Consider the following 23,220-nt stretch of genomic DNA (forward strand, 5'->3'; position numbering starts at 1 on the left):
CTGGGAGGCGCAATTATGAGAAGCCGCCTTCTTGACCTTCTATCTGCCAACCAATCAAATTGAATGATGACTATCATATGAGTGATAAGCTCCTTAAAGCACTTCTATATAACTTTCTCTTCTTTCCCTCTGACTGTTTGTCTTTTTCTTTTCCCTACGCCGATATCTTTCTCTCTGTGCTCTGCTGCTCCCTCTTTCTTTGTAATATATATATATATATATATATATATATATATATATATATATATATATCTGTCTCACGTGCTCTTTCCTGGAAAAAGGGACTCACAAACCTTTACCGCATCTCGAATTTTACTTGGAAATGTCAAATCATAGCTGATGTTATCCGTCACAGCCTTGCAAAGAGCTGCATTTGAACACTGAAATTCGCAGTTGACTTGTGACAAAAATATCAATAATTGTCATGTGATACAGTGCATTGCTGAATCATGCCGAAAATAATAAAGTACGCTCATTTGACCGTGATCCAATAGAGTGCTTCATGTGGTATCCATGACGTGAAGGGAAGCATTCAGTCACAGCAGACTTGTAGTGTAGCTGTACTTTCGGATGTTCTGGTGACGCAGTCGTCTTCACCGCACCACAGACCGTACGGGTTGTAGCTAAACCATTTTCTATGGCTGCAGTGTCACATTTAAAAGCGTCCCCCCTGGCCTTTGTATTTTTTTGTGAATTAGCAAAAGGAAGCTGGTCGTGTACGTCACATAAAATCCAGTACAAGGCCCCGATTCAGAGTCTAAAATTAATAGTATGTTTATAGTATATTAAATCTCAAAGCATGAACACTGTTGGTTACACTCTTTTTAAATGTCTCAAGCTTTCTGGATTACATTACGACACTTGCCAGGCTTGAACATGCTTTGTAAACACAATAAACATTTACAAAGCTTCACGAGTGAATCATGATTGTGTTTATTTAGTTTTTGCCACAGTTGGTAAGAAGCATTTTTCTCAATGCCGACGCCTCTTGTCGAAGCTCATAATGCCGCTCTCAACACCGAAACGCTGTTTGACCAGACGGCTAATTTCAGACACAAAATGCAATAAAACTCTCGCTCATTGAAGATGTGTCCCAAAGTCGCCAGAGTGGTGGCTTCTGCCATCTGTTGAGCAGAGTGTGACGCAGATACAATGAAAGTTTCAACACTGGAGCAAGTCTTTCTGTTACTGTATCTTTGGTTGGCATGTGTGGACCAAATAAATACATATGCTTATTTGATGTTTGTGCAAGAGCATGGCAACCTCAGGGTTTCCAATGAATAAATCACATCGAATTATTGAAAGAGTCACAACAGAAATACTTGAGGAAAATGTGCTTTTTTTTTTTCATATACTGCAATAATGTGGATCGGTCTTTTTTTTTTATACGCTTACAAAAAAAGAGAAAAAATAGAATAATGTAAATTTTATTCAAGCAACATTTGTTGGCATAACCTACAATAAAACAACAAAAAGACGTCACTGTGTCTGTGATCTTTTTTTATCATTTTTTATCCTTTTAACTGAAGAAGTGCAGTCGCCTCTTACATTGTATTATAGGTTCAATAGAGTTTTTTTATTTCATTTGACACGCTGTGCTGTGGACTTGCATACATGTACAAGTGACACCTGTCATGTTGGAATTTGAAAACTGTTCACAATGAATGCAATTTCCATCAGAGAACAATCGTTCAGATTATAGTCCACGTGGAACGCTTGCTGTGATCCCTGCGTGAGGGCGACCCCTCCCTCGCCTAGCGCCCCGTTTTCTCCTGTAAAACATAAAACAGTCGACCGATCGAAGCCTCGCAAAAGAAATGACATGCGCCTGTTCCTCGACAGCACAACGAATACGGTAAAAAAAAAAGGTATTTGTCATCTGGAATAATCTCGATATTTTCTCCGGCCTTTGCATCTAAAAAGATGCACCTTAGCATGAAAAATCATGTTAACCCCACTTCATTAGCTTTCAATGAAGCAAAAAAAATGCAAAAATGGTTTTGGGAGAGCCAGCACACAACAGAGCAGCCTGTGAGAAAGATGGGATTTCTGGCAGGAGGATCGCGTGAGTGTTTGGACGTGCGTCTTCCTCACATTGTGGGGACTAAAGTCTGTTTCCACGGCCATATTTTGTGGACTCAATTCCCATATTGGGACACAAATTTGGCCTCGAAAAGGTTAACAAGTTAAACTTAGTATCACGACAAGATAGAGGGTTCGACTCAAGCTTGTGTGCATGTCCTTTTATTAATTGTGTTGGGACAAGGGACAAAAAATATGTTTCCAGTCATTATGGGGACGAAAATAATAATATAAGTCAATGCAATGACCTCCTTTGCATCCAAAACAAGTTTGTGTATAATAGAATGTTGTGCGTCGTCTCTCTTTGTGCGCACTTTAATGTGTGTATATCCAGCCCAGCCTGTTACAGAGTACATATAATTACAAATGAGTGATTTATGATTAGTGAAATTCTTCAGTGCCAGTGCAGGGAGTAACGAGACATACAGTCGAGGTGAAAAGTGAAGCTGTGGAGGTGGATGCCTGTAAAATGTGTCATCGCTCTGCTGCAGTGACGACGATTGGAGTTTTGTGTAGTGAGAGTTTAGACTTTCATTGACTTCCATGATCACAGCCTTTTTGGTTTTCTTAACCGTATCTTAATAAAGCTATGCGATATTGAATGACTAACCAGTTTACATAGTTTGTCATCGTTTAAACCCCAGGGATGTCGGTTGAATCCCCGGCTCAGAATGTCCTTTAGTGAGAAACTGAACCACAAGCTGCTCTCTGGTGCTTCGCGTGAATGGGTTGAATGCAGAAGTCATGTATTGTTTTCATGTATGCACTTGTATGTATATGATGTTCCGCATGGACTCCTTTCCTCGCCTGCAGCCCACAATTTACATAAAAACCTAAACGTCACCATTTAACGCGTCGCACGTCTTCTTGTGCGCATGTGTAGAACGCGTCAGCGCACACGTGAAGCATGTGCACATCAGCTGTCCGCATGCAGGTCTGCAGCTGTCCACGTCCGTCCTGGAGTGTGATCAAGGCTCAGGGTTTTTCGATGTGCACGTGTGAGTGTTTGTTCAGGGGGTTAATGTGATCCCGGTGGCTGCTTAGCGTTTGCTAACCACCATGTGACGCGGCTCGTACATCTGTCAGCGCCCGGGAACATCTCCCAGGTTGCGTGTTCACAGAGACCGCCAGAGGACGAGGAAGACCAACGGCGGGTCAACGTCCCAGTCAAATATTTGACTTGAAAAATAAGACACAGTTAACCTATTTACCACCCCAGTCGCAGAAAAAGCTGACTTTGGGTTTGAGTACAAATTCAAGTTTTCTTTTACTATTTGTCAGAAGAAATACAAAAATATCCATCACTTTGGGTATAATGTACTAAATGAACATCATGCTGTATTGAAGAAGACTTGAAACTATCGAATGAAACCATAAACTCATGTTTACAATGTTTACTGAGGGAATAAATCACGTAAGAAATAAGAGTCATTTTCTCAGACTTTAATGTAATCTGACTTCTTGTCGCAAACCAGAGGAGTCGCCTCCTGATGGCCGTTTAACTCACTTCCACGTTGACCTCCCTTTTCAGAGCCAGAGGTCACAGCCTCTGTTCCGTTCCTCATTTCTAACAATGGTTCCGTTCGTGAACTTAGCGCACGCTGAAGTGAGCTCCAGCCTGCAAAACCTCGGAGGGAAACTCGGGTGTAGTTAAAACGTTGATTTAATTTCCACGCTGGCCACTGGAGATTGTTTCAGTTCAGCTAAAGCATTGCTTTGACATTTACAACAGAGACTACAGAAGCACAGAGGGTAGATTAAACTAAGTGTAACAGTGAGAAGAAAGCCCACAGAGTCACATCCATACGCATTAAAGTAATTGAACAAATTAACAACCATAGAGAAAAGAGTCAAATGGAGAAAGTATGAATGAAATGGATGTGATGGTCAAAGTTTATCACTCTGGGACTGGAAACAACTAAAAGGTCTAAATAAGGAGCACATCATGAGCAAATCCCCCTCATGTGCATTAAGTGGTCTCACCATCTATTATTCATAGCAATGAGGAAATGAAAAGGGAGGGGCACACTGGCTGGTTATTCCTGTCCATACGCCTGTCATTTACATGTTCACACCTATATCACCCACCCCCACGAAGTCTGTCCCTCATTTGTCCTATCCGCTCACACGTTTTTGCACTTGTGAGTGTCCGTTCCACTGTGTGTGTGTGTGTGTGTGTGTGTGTGTCTGGCATGGACAGCTAATTCCTTCTGCCAGAAAATGTCCTGCAGCAAGAATTTGGAGTTGAGAAAGTGTCCGCTGCTCCGTCGATATGCGGCACGGTGCCAAGACGGGCACGCAGCCGCTTTCTCGATTAGCGTGGTCCAACACTGCCCGCTCACAGCTCCGGCGCTGCCAGAAACCAGTCGAGAGTGCTGAGAAAAAAAAAAAACTCAACGTTGCCAAAAACAAGTTTGAGATGCTGCAAAACAAGAAACACACAGCTGGCCAAAAACTTGTCCAAAATCCTGCTAACAATGAAAACAACGGTAAGAATATCCTACTTGGACATCGTGCCGCTCATGCCAGTTTCAGCAAAACTCCATAAGTGTTTGTTTGTTTGTTTACTGTTGGCAAACAATTAGTGAGAATTTAAATCCGAGCCTATTGGATAAAGTGGAGATAACTGTCAGAAAACCGCTACAAAGCAACCAATTTAAGGGAAATACTCATGGTTTTGCATGTTTTAGCAAGTTAACTATGAATTCTATATTATTTACATTATTGCTGACCATTTTAGACCAGTTGACATTTTCCTTTCCTGCTTTTGTCTTTAATGCAGTTCGAAGCAGAGAGCATTTTTTTTTTTTTAAATTTAGTGATAAAATCAACAACAGAGTGTAAATGTGTCTGCTGAAGGGCATATATATCTATATATATATACTGTATATATATACAGTATATATATAGATAGGGCTCATCCTTTCCCATGAAGCAACACCGGCTCAGTCTCAGTCCATGTTGAGCTTTAGGTGGTGCAGATATCCGACAGGTAGGCAGTGTTGCGTGTCTCGACCCGAGAGTCAGGAGGGGGAGCGTAACAAGGATAGCTGGTTGTTTGTTTGTCGGCACAGGGAGAGGTCATGGAAGGTCAGAACTGCAGCAAGGGGCCTTATGGGAGAATAATAGAAATGGCTCATTGGCGGCGTACAGCCAGTGATTTGAAGCACTGGATAAAACGTGCAAAACATTGTGAAAGGCCCGTGAAGGACTGCTGTGTTTCAGGATGCAGACTTCCTGTTTGTCTCTCTCCATTTTTGGCTGCTTTTTCTGACTTCCACTGTGTATTGCTGTATCAGCTGACAAAAGATCAAGTCAGTTCTCTTTCCCTTTACTTTCACTTAACTCCTCTCCATTCCCTCCCTCTCTCTCTCTCTCTCTCTCTCTCGGCTCTCGTTCTGTCAGTATTTCGGTGCCTCCCTCCCCTCCTCTGCTTCCTTTCCCCTGTTCCTTTCCATCGTACTGCCAGTATTGAGGGGCCCAGTTAACAAGCCATTGAAGCCCCATCTTCTCTGCTCCCTAATCACACATGCAATATTCACATATGGCTGTCACTCATGCAGACACATTAAGGCTGTCATTTCGTCTCTCTGCTCTCCTCTTTCCCACTGCATTGCTTTCTGCTCTCCCTCCCTCATCTCCGCCGCCCTCCTTCCTCATCTCCTGCCCACTCTCATCTTTCTGTCTCCCGCTTCCATTTTCTCCTACTTCCTCTCTTCCCTCCCTCCCTCTCACGCATTCAATCTCCTCCTCTGTTCCCATCTGCGCACATAGAAAGAGCGAGACATCTTCAGTCTTTTCATGTAATCGACCGAGAGGGACCGCGTTGAAAACTGTTTATCTTTTCATCGAGATGCTACGTGCAGGATCTGCTTATTAATAATAATTTGCTGTAATTCAGCCGCGATGATACGTTCTAAAAACAAATATGCCTCTCACATTCAAGAGTAAACCCTGAGGATCTGCTTGGTGTTTTAATTCGGGTGAATATGGAAGTCTGAACGCTTGATTGCCTGCTAAATCTATTGTTGATGCATCCGCCAACAGCATCTTGAGGGTGGAAACAGTGAAAGGTGGCCTTTGAAACAAATCACAGTTCAGCCAACATTGACGTATTGAAATAAATCCTCATATGAGTTATTATTAACGAGGTGTAGATGGATGTTAAGTGGAATATATGGTCGAAAAACATCTATCCATTTATTTCGCTGATCTTCCCGAAGGTGATGGGATTTGGTCAGAGGTCTGTGCAGGTACAGTCAAGCATCATCCCCACCACCTCACCTTGTCCCGGGCACAAGCAAGGCAGGAGGCGGGCCTGTTCACGGGGCTCCCAATGAAGAAATCATTTAGTGGCGAGCTAACACGCCAGCTAGCGCAAGTCAGTCACAATAGCTCCTTAAACGTCTTTCTAATTTCTTCGCGCTATGCTGTTTATTCCTGAGGGGGACAACATTCTCTTGAAGTCATCAAGCTCACTAGCTTGGTTGCTAAAGGATATCCAAGATCACACAGTTCATTCAAAAGACATATTTGTAGCATCGACTCCTGTCTCTTAACTGCAAATCTTTCTCAATTTACAGAGCGACTTATCCTCAGACAGAGAGGGTTGAATAGAAGTGGATGGCTCAGCGGTGAAAGAATCAGGCTTCTGCATATCGGACGGTTAATAAGCAGTAAACGTCCCGCTGTGTGGAAGTGACTGGGATCACTCTTTAATGTCTAAGGCAACACCCGGCTTGACATAAATGTAGCATTCCTAACGGTTTTGAACTAAATGTAACACATAAACACAGAGATATCAATCGACTGAAATGTTATTTAGTGAAATAATAGCAAACGAGACCAGATCGGCCGATTGTCACAAACACTCAATCCAGCTATTTGAGTAAGAATCGGACACATCTCGATAGAACGGAATCATAATTCATTTATCAGCAACACTTGTGCTTTACTGACTGTCTGCCGAGAGGAAAAGTACATGGACTGAGATAGAGAACCTGTCTATCCATTCATTCATTCATTCATCCATTCATCCATCTGTCGGTCTTGAAGGATATTTTTTAAAAACATCGCTTTAAGCTGTTAAACTGAACACTTGCAGCTGTGTTGCAGTTCATTTAAGGTTTGCAAATACATTGGGCTGCTATTTCGTGGATTCAGACTCACTTCAATTGGTTACAATTTCTCATTAATAGCAATATGCAGACAACTGTGCGAGCTAATAAGTCTCTCTCTCTCTCTCTCTGTTTCTCCCTCCCATGATCGCTCTGCAAGTCTTTCTCCGGCACATTGCTAATCAGCATGAGTGTGGATGGGTATCCAAATGCAATCACAGACAATTATACTCCTTGCTGTGCTCATGTGTGTGTGTGTATGTGTGTGTGTGTGTGTGTGTGTGTGTGTACATTTTCGCCCATTAGGAAGTGACGCACTGATTAGCCGTCAACTCTCATGCTGCTCGACCGCCAGTCACACAGACAGCCGACGAAAAGCAACATCCCCCGACACACACACACACACACACACACACACGCACACACACACACACACACACTTTGTTTTCCACCCATTATGCACCCGGGATACTTGTCACAGTCATGGTCACAACAGCAGGATAAACTGCAGCTAATTCGGTTGAATAAAATAACAGAGAGTGGGACGAGTGTTCGCTGAATAAATATAGCATTTAGCAGATTCTGAGTTACTTTCTGAGCCTTTTTTTTTTTTTTTTTTTTTTTAGCTTGCTTTGTCTCAATACATCAGACCTTGCACGGCCATTATTGTGCAGGTTCCACCGCAGCCATCTATTCCAAGCCGCACTGTGTCTCACTCTGCCGTGTAGTCTGGTCCATTCTCCCACATGCTGACCCAGTTGTGTTACATGCTCGCCCACCATCTGCCACACTCTTTTATTGTTATGTATATGTTAGGAGGGTGAGTCTGCTACGTCAGGATACTGTGCGAGGTTATGGTGGATGAGCTGCTTTAGGCGGTGAGATAGTTTGTGTTCCCAAAAATGGCAACAAATGAGATGTGTGCGGCCAACCTGAAACCATAGCTACAATAGCTGTGTCATCACACAATCAAAGGGAGGATACACATCCATTGATTATGTAAAATGTATGTAACTATAGCGTTTTTCAAAATTATTCTAAAATTGTCTTTTTTTTAATACTACTACCTGGGGCACCAAAGTCAGAAATTCAAAGTCAAATTCTACACATAGCAGCTTTAAACACATCATTATCAGCCTCATAGGGATGAAAGAAGACATTACCGATGTCTCAGGGACAGAAAACACAGAACTGTCACCCGGACGATAGCGGTTAGCGTTGCGTGTTAAATGAAGACGTTGTTTTCTTTGTGTTGATAGTGTTAACACAGGACTTTCACGCAGGAGAGCGGGGTTCACGTCCTCTCTTTGTCAAAGTTAAGTTCCACGAAACACAATCTTTTCCTAAACCTTGAGTTCACCATGTAAACTCAGTTTTACATTGTGTTAGAAAGTGGTGTTTTTAAGTTTCACTTTCTGAACAAAGTATAGCGCCAGGCAGCGATAGAGTGCATGTAATGGGCCGATAGCCTTATAAATCGTGTGTTTTAAAGCAATAGGTTGACCTTTCGGGAAATGCGCTGATATGCTTTCATGCTGGGAGTTAGAAGAGTTATTAGGAGGTGCTTTAAACACGACACTACAGCCAGCAGCCGTTTAGCTTAGCTTAGCACAAAGACTGGAAACAGGGGAAACAGCTAGCTTAGCTCCGCCTACCAGCACCCCTGAAGCTCACGAACACATAACATCTCATATTCTTAATCCTATCAAAATAAAATACAATGACATGTAGCAGTTGTACTGAGGGTTGTGTGCTGGACTAGTTATTTTTGAGTAACATGGACATTTATGCACTTTATTAATAAAGAAAGAAAAGACATCCTTTTCACTAAAATATGTATTTAGCTGTGATGGGAAATACAATAAGAACTTAGACATTGATATTAAAATAAATACACTGCTTGGTAGCCCATAGGGTGAGCGATCACTCAAAGAGGCTATCAAGATATGTTTTGTACGTCCCATTACTGAAGGAAGATCCCAATCTTTATCATATTTAATATCTGCGAAATAATCACTGGAGACAAAACATTACTTGTGTAATGAACAAAACAGCCCCGTCTGTCTCCTGAAGGTCTTAGCAAATGGTCCGTAATAACATTTTTAACTTCCCTGCAGGAATCACTGTGCCCAAGAAGGCGCTGCTTTTATTTCCTCGTGGTGGACGTCCTGTTTAGCAATGAAGCTCCGTGTTTCTTAAGTGGTACACATGTAGTACATTGTGATAATGAGTCTTAGCGAGCTCATTGAGCAGCTGTTGAGAGTAATTAGTATTTAATCTTGTAGAGGAGAGTGCTGTGAATATTCACACTTTGATCAACGCAAGCAGCCCATCATCTCTTGTCCTCTCATTTCACTTTCTCTTCCTCCTCCTCCTCTCTTTGCCTCTCCCACTTGTTTGCACTCCCAAAGGAGCAGGAGCATTTTGCATTTTAATGGAGGAAGATTCCTTTCCTTTCCCCTTCGTCTCTGTCAGTCTGTTTGTTTCTCTCTCTCTCTTTGCTCTGTGTGTCTCTCAGGGATGATAACGGCTTTATTACATTATTGTACAATCGGCGTGATAATATCTTTACACGCCAGAGGCCACAATGTGCCCCACGATTGTAGCTGGTGCCCTGTGGAAACCTGCAGTCTCCAAAAAGACAGCTTTTCTGCAAAAAAAAAGAAGAGAAGAAGTTGTTTTTCCTCCCAAGCACACCTTTGACATGTGTTTTTCCTTTTGCAGTGAATTATCAGTGGTTTGTGGTGATCCTGGGGTTACGAAACACTTTGACTGTACTACAGAGAAACTGTAGCGCCAGTCACTTTGAGTGGAAGACAACAGCAACACAAAGTACTTGTGTTCTAGTGCAAAGTGTAAGAAGATAAACTGAGAAGCAGAAACAAAAGATACGTTTCCTCTCACAAAGAATGAACACATTTGTTGACCTTTTGCAGACACGAGGTCAAGTCGAGATAGATCTGTAGACATTTGGTTTGGCGGTTTGAGGAACAAGGGACGCGACAGCTACTTGTGCCACGATGCTAATCAGTGGAAGCATGGGCAGCTATTCAAATGCAATCACTGACAATTATAGTCTGCGTGCGAGTTTGTGTATGTGTGGGTTTGATTAGCCAGTGTCTTGCTGATTAGTCATCAATCCTCATGGTGCCAAACGGACTGTCAGTCAGACAACAAACAGCAAGTAAGAACCACAAAATGTGTCTGTATGAACATCCACACTTTCAAAATCAGTATCTTCTTTTAAATCTTTTCTGAAAACACATTTTGCACTGTTTTAAAACCATTTTCGATGGATGGATTTTTGTGTGTATACAGGCAAGAGTGTGAAATGTATGCGTACAGTAGCGTGTGTTTCTCTAAATAGTTGTGTGGCCTAAACCTAACCAACCGCTGTAACACAGAAAAGTACAATGCAAATACATACGTGTAGCACATGCATCTCTGTGTTCTACAGACCGTACCGCCACTTGTAGTTTTGGAGCGTGCTGCCATGCATGTTTTTTTTTATGGATGCTGCACATCTGTATTTTTAGCATCTCATTCGGTGTTACTCCGTTGCTGTGGGTGATTTCCGTCACGCTTCAATGTTGTTGAGCGCGCAGCGAAAAACAACAGAGTGACGGAGAGAACAAGGCACAGCGACGAGTGGAGAGAGGAAGAGGCGGGAGGCCAGACAGAAGCCGGTGCTTTTGTGCAAGGTTGGTGATCATGGCTGGAAAATGAGAGCATCTGCGCAAGAATTAAAAAAAAAAAAAAAAAAAAAAAGAGCATTGTTCGCTTTAATACTGTGTGCTCTCAGTAATGATGATTAGTATTTGTGCTGCTGCTGCTTTCTCTTGTTTGTTACAGACTGCCTGTGATTAATTCATGTGCAAATGTTGCATCGCAGTGCTTTAAAACATTTTTTTTTTTTAAATGCCTTAGAAACAAATTTACTTTTCAAATTCCGCATTATTCCAGCCACACTATTTCTAGTCAAAGACAGAAAGTTACAATTTAATTTGGACTAATTGCTTTATGGTCCATTTTACTCTGAATGGGGACGATGGTTTACTAAATGAACACCACAACGTATTAAGGAAGACTTGAGACCATAAACTCATCTCATCAATGTCTACCGAGGTATTGAATAATTCAAAAAGTTCACGTTTGTTGACCCAAAAATGCTTCAGTATTTCTGCTGTGTCATCACATCAAATGTCCTTTTGCTGAGGCTTACAAACGTCAGACATTGTGGCCTCCATTGTTACTAATGAAACGTGTGATATTGCACAAGGACAAGAAGAAACTTTCAGGCTCAACATCAAAAAATAATATTTTGTTGTTTGAACAGTGAACTTTGGCAGCCATCTTTGACACACAGACATAGGATGAAAACAAAGGACACATGTTTTTTGGCCTCCAGATCAGTCATAAAACACACCAAAGTAAAAGGAGGCAGCGTTGTTCTACCCGTCTGTCTTTACATCGTGTGTCTGGTTGTCTGCTTCCTTTGCTCTCTGCCTGCCGCCTCACTCTCTTTGCCGTGTGACAGTTCAAAGGCCGATCGTGACGATGCTGAATCTTTAATTGTCGTGGGAGGTGATCCCTTGACTTCATCGCTGTCAGAGCTGTGCTGCTGTGATGTCTGCAACCGCACAAAGTAACGAAGCGGCAGGCAGTTAAAAAGAGAACCGAGTACACAAACACGCGCAGACCGGTAAACAATTAATCGGGCAAATAACGAGAAAAGCGATGATAGAAACTGAAGAAAGCAGACAGACAGGTATCCAAATCCCTTTTTTTTTTTTTACTTTGAATCACAGAATGTACGACCCAGTGTGTCTCCTGACTTTTTCGGTAATCAAAGCTTTCTTTAGGCTGCTTCTAAACAACCCACCAAATGAAAGAACTGGAAATGGAGCAAACAACAAAAACAGAAGCATTAATATAAGAGTTTCTCTGTCAGAGGAGAGCAAGAAAAAAAAGAAAATACTGTTATTCGCCGGTGACGTTCATTAGTTTGACTTTGAGACGTGGGACGCAGCAGAACTGATAAAGCCTAATAATTACCCAAACTGCTTTTGGGAAGCAATAACAGGAAGTGACACGAACTGTGAGCCACGCAGCTCACACATGTGACATGAAGCGACGCTCCGTTGGCTGATTTCACAGTATTATCTTGTGAGGATTTGTTGGCGCTAGAGCTGTTAATAGGCTGCTTTATAAAGACTTTGAAGTCACTTTTGGCAGGGACCTCATCACCCCATGGTCCACCACGTTACGAAGAGGGAAAAAAAGAGAGAATAACAGGATGAATGATAGAGAAAAAAAATACCAAAATCATGTATTCAAAATCCCCTCTTTCAACCCCCGTGATACTGAGGTGTAGTCAGAGGAGCGAGGCGTCTACAAGAGGGATCACACACAGAGCAAAAGGATTGCGTTGCCAGGAAAGATTCCAACTTAATAAACATACGATTTTTAGTCAATAACACAAGAATTGACAGTAAGCTACATTTGTTTGATCTTGTCTCTGTTTCCTCATCTTCAGCTTAATATGGATTCTAAAGTGAAAGCCTAAGGAAAGGAAAAGCAGGTGGGTTTTTGATATCAGGTTTCTCTCTTCTGTTCGTTTTGTGACTGGGATTCCAGCTCCACAGCCAAACAGCTAAATGATTGCTTGTTAAACAGGGTTAGCTGCTGTCTGTACCGGTTTTGCTAAACCAACCTGCTTCCCTGACATGAATGAGAACATCCTCCCTGTACCGATACACTTGAACTGTAAGCAAAGCGAAGCTATAAAATAATAATTGTATCATTTTATGTTTGTTTTTGAGTTTTGTCACGACTTGTACCACGTGGAAACTTCGAGTAATCACAATGTCATTAACCGCTCATCGAACACAGAACATGTTTCCCCTCTCAAGCTCTACCAGCAAAAAAAGATTCCTAAATGATATATATATATATATATATATATATATATATATATATATATATATATATAGTATATATAATGCAATTACTAACAAATTGTTATAATGCAACAACTTACATTGGATTGAACTCGGCACAATCAAAACACAGTGAAGTGTTTCCACCACTTACAAACATACACACATGCTTACAGATACATGCTAACATGCTATCCATGAACAACAGCTGATAATAGACCTGGGGGGGAGTCATGCTCTCTCTCTCTCTCTCTCTCTCTCTCTCTCTCTCTCTCTCTCTCTCTCTCTCTCTCTCTCTCTCTCTCTCTCTCTCTCTCTCTCTCTCTCACACACACACACACACACACACACACACACTGTTTGTCCAAATACCTGTAAGGTCTTCTTCCTGCTCAAGCTGGAGTTATCTGTACATAACACACACACACACACACACACACACACACACACACACACCCCTCAGGTAGCACTGCGACTCACCAGTGCATGCTAAATCATACCTGAGGCAGCTGAAGCCTTCCACTAACAATAGTTGGAGGGTGTTATAAACAATGCTGAGCCTTTTTCTCACCTGTCTGCCTGTTTCCTCCAGGCAAGTCTACAAATCTACTACCTCTCCGTCTCCTTAGCCTTTCTGGCTTTAATCCTATGTACACTTGTCTGTCTTCCTCTTCATCACCTCACCTCACACTTCCTCTCTCTACTCCCCCCCCCCCCCCCCCCCCCCCCCCCCCCTCTCTCCCATGGCTCCCCTGTTGCATTTTGGATCCATCTGTTGGGACATAAAGTAATAACGGCAAAGCTGTGAGGAATCAGGCAGAAACACACCTGAGGGTTTAAACTGGATCCAGGTGTAATGCCTACTACCTCGCCTTCGGGTTTTACTCAACACCTATCATAACAAACAAACAAGCAAATGAACCGAGGGGTTTGTTTGGCCTTTTTCCCTCCATCCCAACATCTGTGAAAGCCTCTGAAAGGTATTAAAACCTGACGTTACGTGAGCAAACTATCGCATTCAGGCGCTGAGTCTTTGTGGCTGTTGTTTAGTGATTTTCTGCCCTATTTCTCCTTGATGAGATGCGTGTTTTTTTTTTTTTTTTTTAAAAAGAAGGCCACATTAAGTTGTTTTCAACCTTGAGTTATTCTGGAAATCAGCACACGTTTCCTGTCAGTTGTTCAATGCATTGTTTCTAATCAGGCCACAGCTCCTCCCTTGTCCGGTAACACGGCTGGATATATGGAAGCAACGGCCTCGTTTTCATCACAGCTTAACAATCGATTCTTACTTCAGCTTCACTCGCACAACAATTGGAAGTTTTGACCCATTTCAGTAGTGCTTGTTGGATAATAGATTACTGCAGTTAAGAGGCAAAATATCCTGAGGTGTCTGGATGTAATGTAGCGCCAGTGTATAGGATGCACTGACAAGTGCCTAGATTGGCATTCAAGCAAAGTCAATAGTGTGATGTGATTGTTTCAATTTGCTCACCAGATGGATGGACTTCATTTACACAAACGAACACAGGCCGCCTTACAAGTGAACCCATCAGGAGCATGTGAGGGTTCTGCGTCTTACTCCACAACACCTCAACACATGAACAGAGTGAGTCGCTTTCACCTGCTGTCCCAAATATTACGCCTCCTATCCTGACACCTTTGATTTCGGATAAGGCGAAAAAAAATAAATAAAATAAACTCAAGCTCTAAGAGAAACCTCAGGAGGAGCAACACAAGAGGGATCCCTCTTCCAAGAAGAACAGACAATCAATAAGTGAACCGCCTTTAAATGGAAGCGGTGTGATAAAATAACTTAACAGCAATGATGAAACTGTGTTACAGCAGGAAAGAAGGGTTACAGCTACTGAGAAGAAAAGCTCATTACAATACAGAATCAAGAGCATATCTATAGTCTCCACATGGCTCACAACCACAGACTGTGATGTCATCTATTGTCCTCTTGAGTTAGGCTTTTTGGCCATCGCCAACCTGACTTTTGGCTGTCGCCATCTTGTTGTTTTTTTTTTGCAACCAGAAGTCACACGAAAAAAGGGGGGTTAAGTACAACGGAATAAGCCAGAAGAAGAAGAAGAATGCAAGTTTTTAAGTCACTCGGAACCGGAGGTTGGCGCCTGCTCTCAACACGGAGACAGGTGGCTAGCTTAACAGTGCTAACAATGGCAACGGTGTTGAAGGGCTTACAGTATTTAGCTGGGGAAGAACCGGAGGGTGGGCGGCGTGCTTCCACGACAACGGCACGGGCCAATCATCGCTAACTGCCGTAGAAGCGCAGTGCAGAGGGACAACCATTAGCTAGCTAGAGAGGCTAACACGAGCTACAATACAAGCGCGGCTAGCCCGGCTAAGAAGCCTGGATTACAACACACACAGACAGGGAGTGAGACTCAATTCTCGGGACACAATAACTCCACTATATGTTTAAATTGTGAATCATAGTTTGGTGCTATAATAATGCTACACGTTTAAAAGTGTAGCACCTTTAAACAAAACCAAACTTACAGGATTATTAAAGTAAAATGTTTTTTTTTTGATCAAGGTGAGATGCTTCCTGTAGTATCACAGCTGCACATTGAAAGTGTCTCATGTTTTGTCCCATAGAACCAACATTAACGAGGTGAAAGAGAAGCAAGGCTTGATATTTACTCGCCAAATCATTATTATTTGCAGCAATCACAAGTAAAATTGATTTTTCTCCAGTTAAAAATGTCACAGACTGTGACCAAAAATTGCTTCGTTTGATCGTTTATCACACAGTGTTCCCATGGCAACAGAGGGGCATTGCTTTTTGCAAGTTTCCATCATGCATTTCATACCAGAGGTGGGAAAAATGCAATATATACAATATATATATATATATATATATATATATATAAATATAAATAAGAGGAAGAGCAATAATAGCAAAGAAGAGCAATAATACAGAAAAAGTTATGCAGGGAGAGGAAAAAGAAGAATAGCACTGAGAAAATAGGTGTAGCAGAGAAACATTTTCTCCTCACACTGGCAGCAGATATTTCTCCCCTCGTTTCAGCTGTGATGGGGAAATAGACAGCTTGTGTTATGCGACTCACAAAAAACCCCATTACAATTAGACACAATGCGTGTGTGTGTGTGTGTGTGTGTGTGTGTGTGTGTGTGTTCTGCAGAGCAGTTACAGCTGGTGATTTCAGTGGGGAAATCAAAACAGTGCTGAGCAGGACCTGATCTGAGAGCAGTGACCCGCGCACACACACCCACACACACACACACACACACACACACACACACACACACACACACACCTGATTGTACTAGCCTTCCAAGACACATTGGACACTTAACAGCTTCCGTTCCTGTGGGCTGCTACTTTGCCACAATACCTGTATCCATGACAGTAGTGCCTGATGGAAAAATGGTTACAAAAGCTGTTTGCTTGCGGACTAAAATGCAAATGTGGGCTGATGCATGTCAATGTGGGCTTGGATTACCTTCTGATTATTTGGTGGTACTTGATGCTTTGTGTGTGGGGCTGTAATTGCTCAATGTGTGTGTGTGTGTGTGTGTGTGTGTGTGTGTGGGGGGGGGGGGGCATTTCATGTCTGTGGGTGTGAATGACTTCACGATTGTTTCCTTGCATTTTATTTTCTCAATGCAGCTTGTGTGTGTGTGTGTGTGAATAGAGTGCAGGCCATATACACCTTCTTTATTCTGTAAACTGTCAGATACATTGTTCCTTCAAGGTCTTGCGTGCACGCACGCACGCACGCACGCACGCACACACACACACACACACACACACACACACACACACACACACACACACACACACACACACACACACACACACACACACACACACACACGAAGTCTATTCAGGCTGAATGTAAAACACATTTTACAGGCACAGACAGATTGCAAAAAAGGTAAAAATGAGAGTGGATGTAAACAAATGCATTTTCGCTCATCATGAAAATGTTACGTCCACTTGTGTGAAAAGAAATCATGCTTACAATGAGGCTTTATGACAGTTCATGAGTGTATAGAGACAAGAAGAAAAGGAGATCTGAAGAAAACCAGCGCAGAGAACGTCCTCAAGTTCTGAGATCAGAGGCTGAGCTGTCACACGCAGTTTTCTTGGATTTTCTTGAATAATATCTGCTTCAGCGACATCTTATGTCTCACGTAAAGCATCTTTAAATGGCCTTGTTGTTGAAAGGTGCTATTTAAATGAACCGTACCTTACAGATACGTCTGTGCAGTTGGTAGTCAGGCTTTCTGGGGGCAAATAAACGGACAGTAAAAACACTCGAGCAGTTAAATTGCTGGATTAATTCTTGTCCATTGGCTGGTTATAGTGTTGCAATTGAGGCTATGGACAGAGTCAGCAAGTTTCCAGTTTTCGGTGCAGATTGTTAATAGGAAAGACAACATCGAGCACATTGTAGTTATCTGCTTGTTATTTTTAGTTAAACGCATTCAGCAAAGCCATTTCCTTTGCAAACCGTATGCTCACCACGGCCATCGTGAGAGGAAACGCAGGCGCGATTGATTCACTACATTTCCTAACGAAATCCAACACTGAGCCATAAACAAATTCCTGCACTGAGACACGTACAGCAGGACTGCACACATACGACATTGTGACATTTTTCTTTTAGGATTATTAATTTGCCGTTTGCTTTTATCTGTCAGTTAACAGAAAAAGACAGGAAATGTGAGGCGAGAGAAAGCAGGATGACGATTACGTCGTACAAGTTTGACATCGTTACGCCCCCCAAAGTCCCATCTTAAATCCAAAACATTCAACCATCACAACAACACAACTAGCACCAAAGGTGATGGATCCAAGATCAGGCCTGAAGCCAAGTCTTAACCTTTAAACTGACCTTTGACCCGGTGAGACCCGGACAACAAGTCCTCATTCTCCAAAAATGTTCTGACGCACAAGAGGATGAACTAAAATCAGTCCTCACAAAGATAGAAATAGAAAGATAGACACACACCACCTGGCTGCCCCATTCATGCTCCAAACCACTTCTACAGCACACACACACACACACACACACACACACACACACACACACACACACACACACACACACACACACAGGAACAGAATGTGCATGCTACTGTGAATGAAAATCGATAGAGCAAGTTTAGTGTAATTGAATGATTATGTGTGTGTGTGTGTGTGTGTGTGTGTGTGTGCTTGTATAGTCAATAGATAGAGGTAATTGAATGTTAGAGAGGCTGTGTGTGTGTGTGTGTGTGTGTGTGTGTGTGTGTGTGTGTGTGTGTGTGTGGGGGGGCTTTATAGTGAAGAGATAGAGGTAATCTGTATAAGTGCTGCTACACTCTGAAACCTCTCAAAGTCTTGTCTGTGTGTGTGTGTGTGTGTGTGTGTGTGTGTGTGTGTGTGTGTGTGTGTGTGTGTGTGTGTGAGAGAGTCTGCCTTCAACACCACTGAGATGTCGTTTTAAACAGGCTTTAGATCAGCATCAAGTAAAACACACACACACACACACACACACACACACACACACACACACACACACAGATTGCATGAACAACTCTTGAAAAGCGATGCTCGCGTCTCCATTTTGCGTTCAGGTCTGAATGAACCTTTACCGTCCGTCACGCTGTTTCCTCACATGTTTGTTTTCCAAACTTTTTTTTTTTTCTGAGAATGATGATAAACCATCGCCGCTCAATTCACAACACATCCATGTTGGTATAATCTATGAATCATGAGGAAATGATGATCATTTTTAACTGCCAACTCCTTATTGTTATGAACATTAAACATGTTAAACGGTGTTTACTGCGAAGCGTCTCAGGGGTTTATTTACTGATGATTCTCCTGTTCTATACTATAGTCTGTCTCGCTCATTATGACACATCTGGCGATCATTTCACAGGTGTGTGTGTGTGTGTGTGTGTGTGTGTGTGTGTGTGTGTGTGTGTTAAGAGACGTGTGAAAATACACATTTGAATCCTGGCAAAAAGGACAGCGACCAAGCTCAAATAGCTCCAGGCTTCACAGACACATCATCAAGGGCATTTTGTATCCAGTGTAAACAGATCAATAGCATAAACAGATCAATGCGATGATGCAGACCCACCTTTAATGTGCAGTATAGTTGTAATTACCTGGTATTGCGGTGCATCCTCACCGTTGAAGGCGATGCTTTTTTTCTTCTTCATCGGCGTCTGTGGAGATAAATCAGCACAAACTTTTAATGTGTTTTAATATTGGAAACCAAATGATTTAAACCCTTTTCTCTTAAGCAGGTGTGTTTTCAAATCAACAGAAATCAAATCATCAGTTGGACTAAATGTGGCAGTTATTATCTGTCTCTCCAGTTTTTTGGCTGCATATGTGTGTGTGTGTGTTCCAATCTGTTCACCAAGCACTGTCTGTCTGTGTGTGTGTGTGTGTGTGTGTGTGTGTGTGTGTGTGTGTGATACAGGTCACAGAGTGTCAACAATGGCGAGAGATGAGTTCCACATGAACGGTTCACCACCTCTGCCTCTTTTTTTCCTCACTCCATCCATCCGTTTGTCTCTAACTCTTTGTGTTCTCTCTCTCTCTCTCTCTCTCTCGACAACTCTTTCCATCTCACACTCAGTGTTGCTGCTTTTTTTCTCCTCCACCTCATCCGCTCTGTCTTCTTCTTCTCTCTTTTTTTTTTTTTGGCCCACACCCTTCTCACTCTTCCATTTCTCTGACCACTTAAGCTTTCTCTTTCACCGTCCTCTTTCTCTGCCTCTCTCTTCTCTTTCTTTCAATCTTTTCGTCCATTTGTCCTTGCTTCCTACTTTTCTTCTCATTTCAGCCTCCCTCCCTCTTTTATTCTCTCTCTCTCTCTCTCTCTCTCTCTCTCTCTAGTGTCATCTTGTCCTAATCTCTTTTTCCTATTCTCACCCTTGTTCTGCTCTTCTTTGCAAGTTCTCCCCATTTTTCTTTTCTTGAGGCTCGTGACAACCTCCCTTTTTAACGACACCTAGACATAGACAAGTGGCTGCGACATGAGTCACATACCTGCCAGCGCATTCTTTTTACCTGGAGAACATAAGAGTAGAGGCTAACTGACAGCGGGGAGATCAGAGTCTTCCATTAGAACTTCAGATTTACCAATGGATGCATAAGAGGAGCTGCAGAAGGACAGAAAGTGTTGCTGCTGATGTATTCAAGTGGCCAGGTGCACAAAACAACTCAGACTATAAAGAAGCTAAATGATCAACTTGTGGATTATGAATTTTGATCTGTGATTCCCTGATTTCCTGAGATGTGAGTTGCATAATGTGGAAGCAAACCAGGAAGCGGGAAAGTTTTGGCTTTTAGTTTTGGCTCGAACCAGACATGGCAAATGAGGAGGAAGTTACTCGTGGGTTAGCAGCAGCGGCAAGATTTACTTATTTCTCCTCAAAACTTTTTCACGCCAGAGTCTGCTGCTGTCCTCGCCTCACACACCGACCCCCACCGCTCACGCACTGACTGCATGGAGCTTTGATTTGTGAGGATGCGCACAACTAAAAACACATGCAAGGGCGCCATCACACGCACTCACAACACATTTTTAAAACACATGCGTATCAACACACTTCCTCTCTCACAACGTCACCGATCAACCGGTACTGCGACGCAGGGAACTGCATAGGTCAATCAAATACGGGCTGTTTTCCTACTGTGTACTGAGAGTCCTTCATGCTTATGAATCTGTTCCTCAAACTGGACTTCCTAGATCATATCTCATTGTCTCACCGGTATCTGAAGCACCGATGCAGCCTCATCCCTCCATTCCCCCCCCCGCTCCACACCTCCACCACCATTTCCACCTCTGCACCTCCGCGTTTGTATATTTGTTCGCTTTGCTCTACCGCTCCCTTTCTATCCGCTAATCTCTAGTTTAAATAAGAGGCATGGGCATGCACAGTGCCCCCCCCCCCCCCCCCCCCCCACACACACACACTGTTTCACACCTAGGCTCACACTCAGAGACATGCAAGCAAGCGTGACGTACAAAACACACACAGCGGCGCAGAAGTGAGGAAGACCCAAATACAGAGAAGTGTCGACATAAACACAGTTACACAACGTCATGTTGCAAACGGCTTCCTGAGCCTCTCAGGTAAGTCCTGCCAGTTCGGAATTTTCACCACTTGAGGGTAGTAGAGGGCTTTGCCTCAGCGTTGTATTGATCTGCACGTACAGTACACACACACACACACACACACACACACACACACACACACACACACACACACACACACACACACACACACACACACACACACACACACACACACACACACACACACACACACACACACACACGCGCGCGCACACACACACGTAAGTGAACACACCCACACTGGAGTGATACTTGGAGGTGTACAGTCTAGTCCTGGAGCAGTGGCACTCACCCACTGTGTGACCAATCACTAGTCTTTTATGCGCTCGGGCTACTGTCAATGTATATGAAAGGCCCTGGCGTTGTTTGGCTGTGAAATTTAGTCTCCGAGTCAAAACATGATGTGAAGTGAAGGGATGTGGATTTCGTCCCTTTTTTTTCAGTTTAGCCGTCCTTTTTTTTCCAGCTCCTGTTGTGTGTGTGTGTGTGTGTGTGTGTGTGTGTGTGTAGGGGGGGGGGGGGCTGGCTTTACAGAGGCCCTCCATAACCAAAACAGGTCAATTTTTTTAAAGAATCTTTCACGGTACTGGGATTTACTTTCCAGTAGCGTATAGCAGAGGGTGACAGGAATGAGAACGCTGAGAAGCAGGCAGCAGGGTGGTGAGTGCGGGTTTACCTAGCGACACTGAAAGTATACTTAATGGACCCACACACACACACACACACACACACACACACACACACACACACACACACACACACACACACACACACACACACACACACACACACACACACACACCCTTTTAAATCTTGATCATGTCAGAAAGCTCCATTCCTTCCCTGCCTCCTGATCCTACAGCAAACACGGCAGAAAACCGGAGTGCTTGATTTACTTTAATCTCAGCGGTAATGTGTCTGCGTTGGCGGCTGTTCCAGTCCGCTGAGGTAAATCAAGCGCCCCTGAACTTGTCCAAATATTTGAAGTTGAAGTACCTTTGTTAACAAAGACAAACACATTTGGGCTTTCGAGAGGAAAGAAAGAGGGGAAGGAAGGCTTATTCCAGATATGCGTTTCAGTTTCTCTGGCAGCCAGTTACTAGATCCCTGTTTTGTGGAATTTCAAAAGCAGTGCATTAGTTCAGGAAACATGCAATCACACGCGGATATTTCCTCAGCGATAAGTTGTATGGATTTGATTCTGCCACCCAATTGCCGCTCTTTGCTCTGTTTTCAGTCCCAGGAAAGTCCACAACTCAGCGTATCACATTGTATTCTTCATCACGGCCGTAATCCTGTTAGCGTCCAATCAGGAAACGCATCACAGCCCGTTCCCGTTTTAATACTCGCCTCGCTTGGACAATAAAACAAACACGACGACGCTGCATACAGAATCAATGTAAATTCCAACTGGCCAGCAGGGACACGGAGCGCGGCAGAGATGAGAAACTGCAATCAAGCTACGACATCAGACACCTGAGATTCTGCTGAGATCGGAGCTTTAGCTCAGTTTTGGGTTCTATTAGGGTTCTATTGGGTGGAGCGGCGAGTATACAAGCAGGTGGTAGTTTGAAACGAGGACAATGGTTTAGCATCATGATGTTATGACACCTTCATTTCATATTAAAACAGCTTTTGCTGAACATTATTTACGTTCCAGCTTTACGTAGCTTTGAGCTCCAGTGACAGATTTGATCTTACAGTAGATTTAATGGTGGCACTTTATTTATATATATATATATATATTTTTCATAATTTCATGCTCAATGATAACTCATTAAGTTTGTTAGTCACTGGCCTGACCCCAGCTCGGCTGCCACCATTAATAGCTTCATTATGTTTTTCGATAAATTGATAAATCATTTTTGGTTTATTATATATTAGAAAATAGTGAAAAATGTCCGTCACACTTTCCCAGAAAATCTTCACACTGCTTTTCTTTGTCTG

General features: G+C 42.8%; 1 protein-coding gene across 1 annotated transcript in view; it reads right to left on the reverse strand.

Moving 5' to 3' along the window:
- Nucleotides 1-23,220, reverse strand: part of jak2b (Janus kinase 2b) — a 216,948-nt gene that overhangs the window by 18,456 nt on the left and 175,272 nt on the right. Inside the window, exon 2 of the mRNA XM_068720940.1 lies at nt 19,289-19,348. Within this exon, the coding sequence (XP_068577041.1) occupies nt 19,289-19,348 (60 nt within the window). The remainder of the gene's footprint in view (nt 1-19,288; nt 19,349-23,220) is intronic.

This window comes from Cebidichthys violaceus, unplaced genomic scaffold, assembly GCF_023349555.1.
Source record: "Cebidichthys violaceus isolate CVI_PGR_0920_01 unplaced genomic scaffold, fCebVio1.0.p SCAF_26, whole genome shotgun sequence".
In the NCBI taxonomy this organism is placed as follows: Eukaryota; Metazoa; Chordata; class Actinopteri; order Perciformes; family Stichaeidae; genus Cebidichthys; species Cebidichthys violaceus.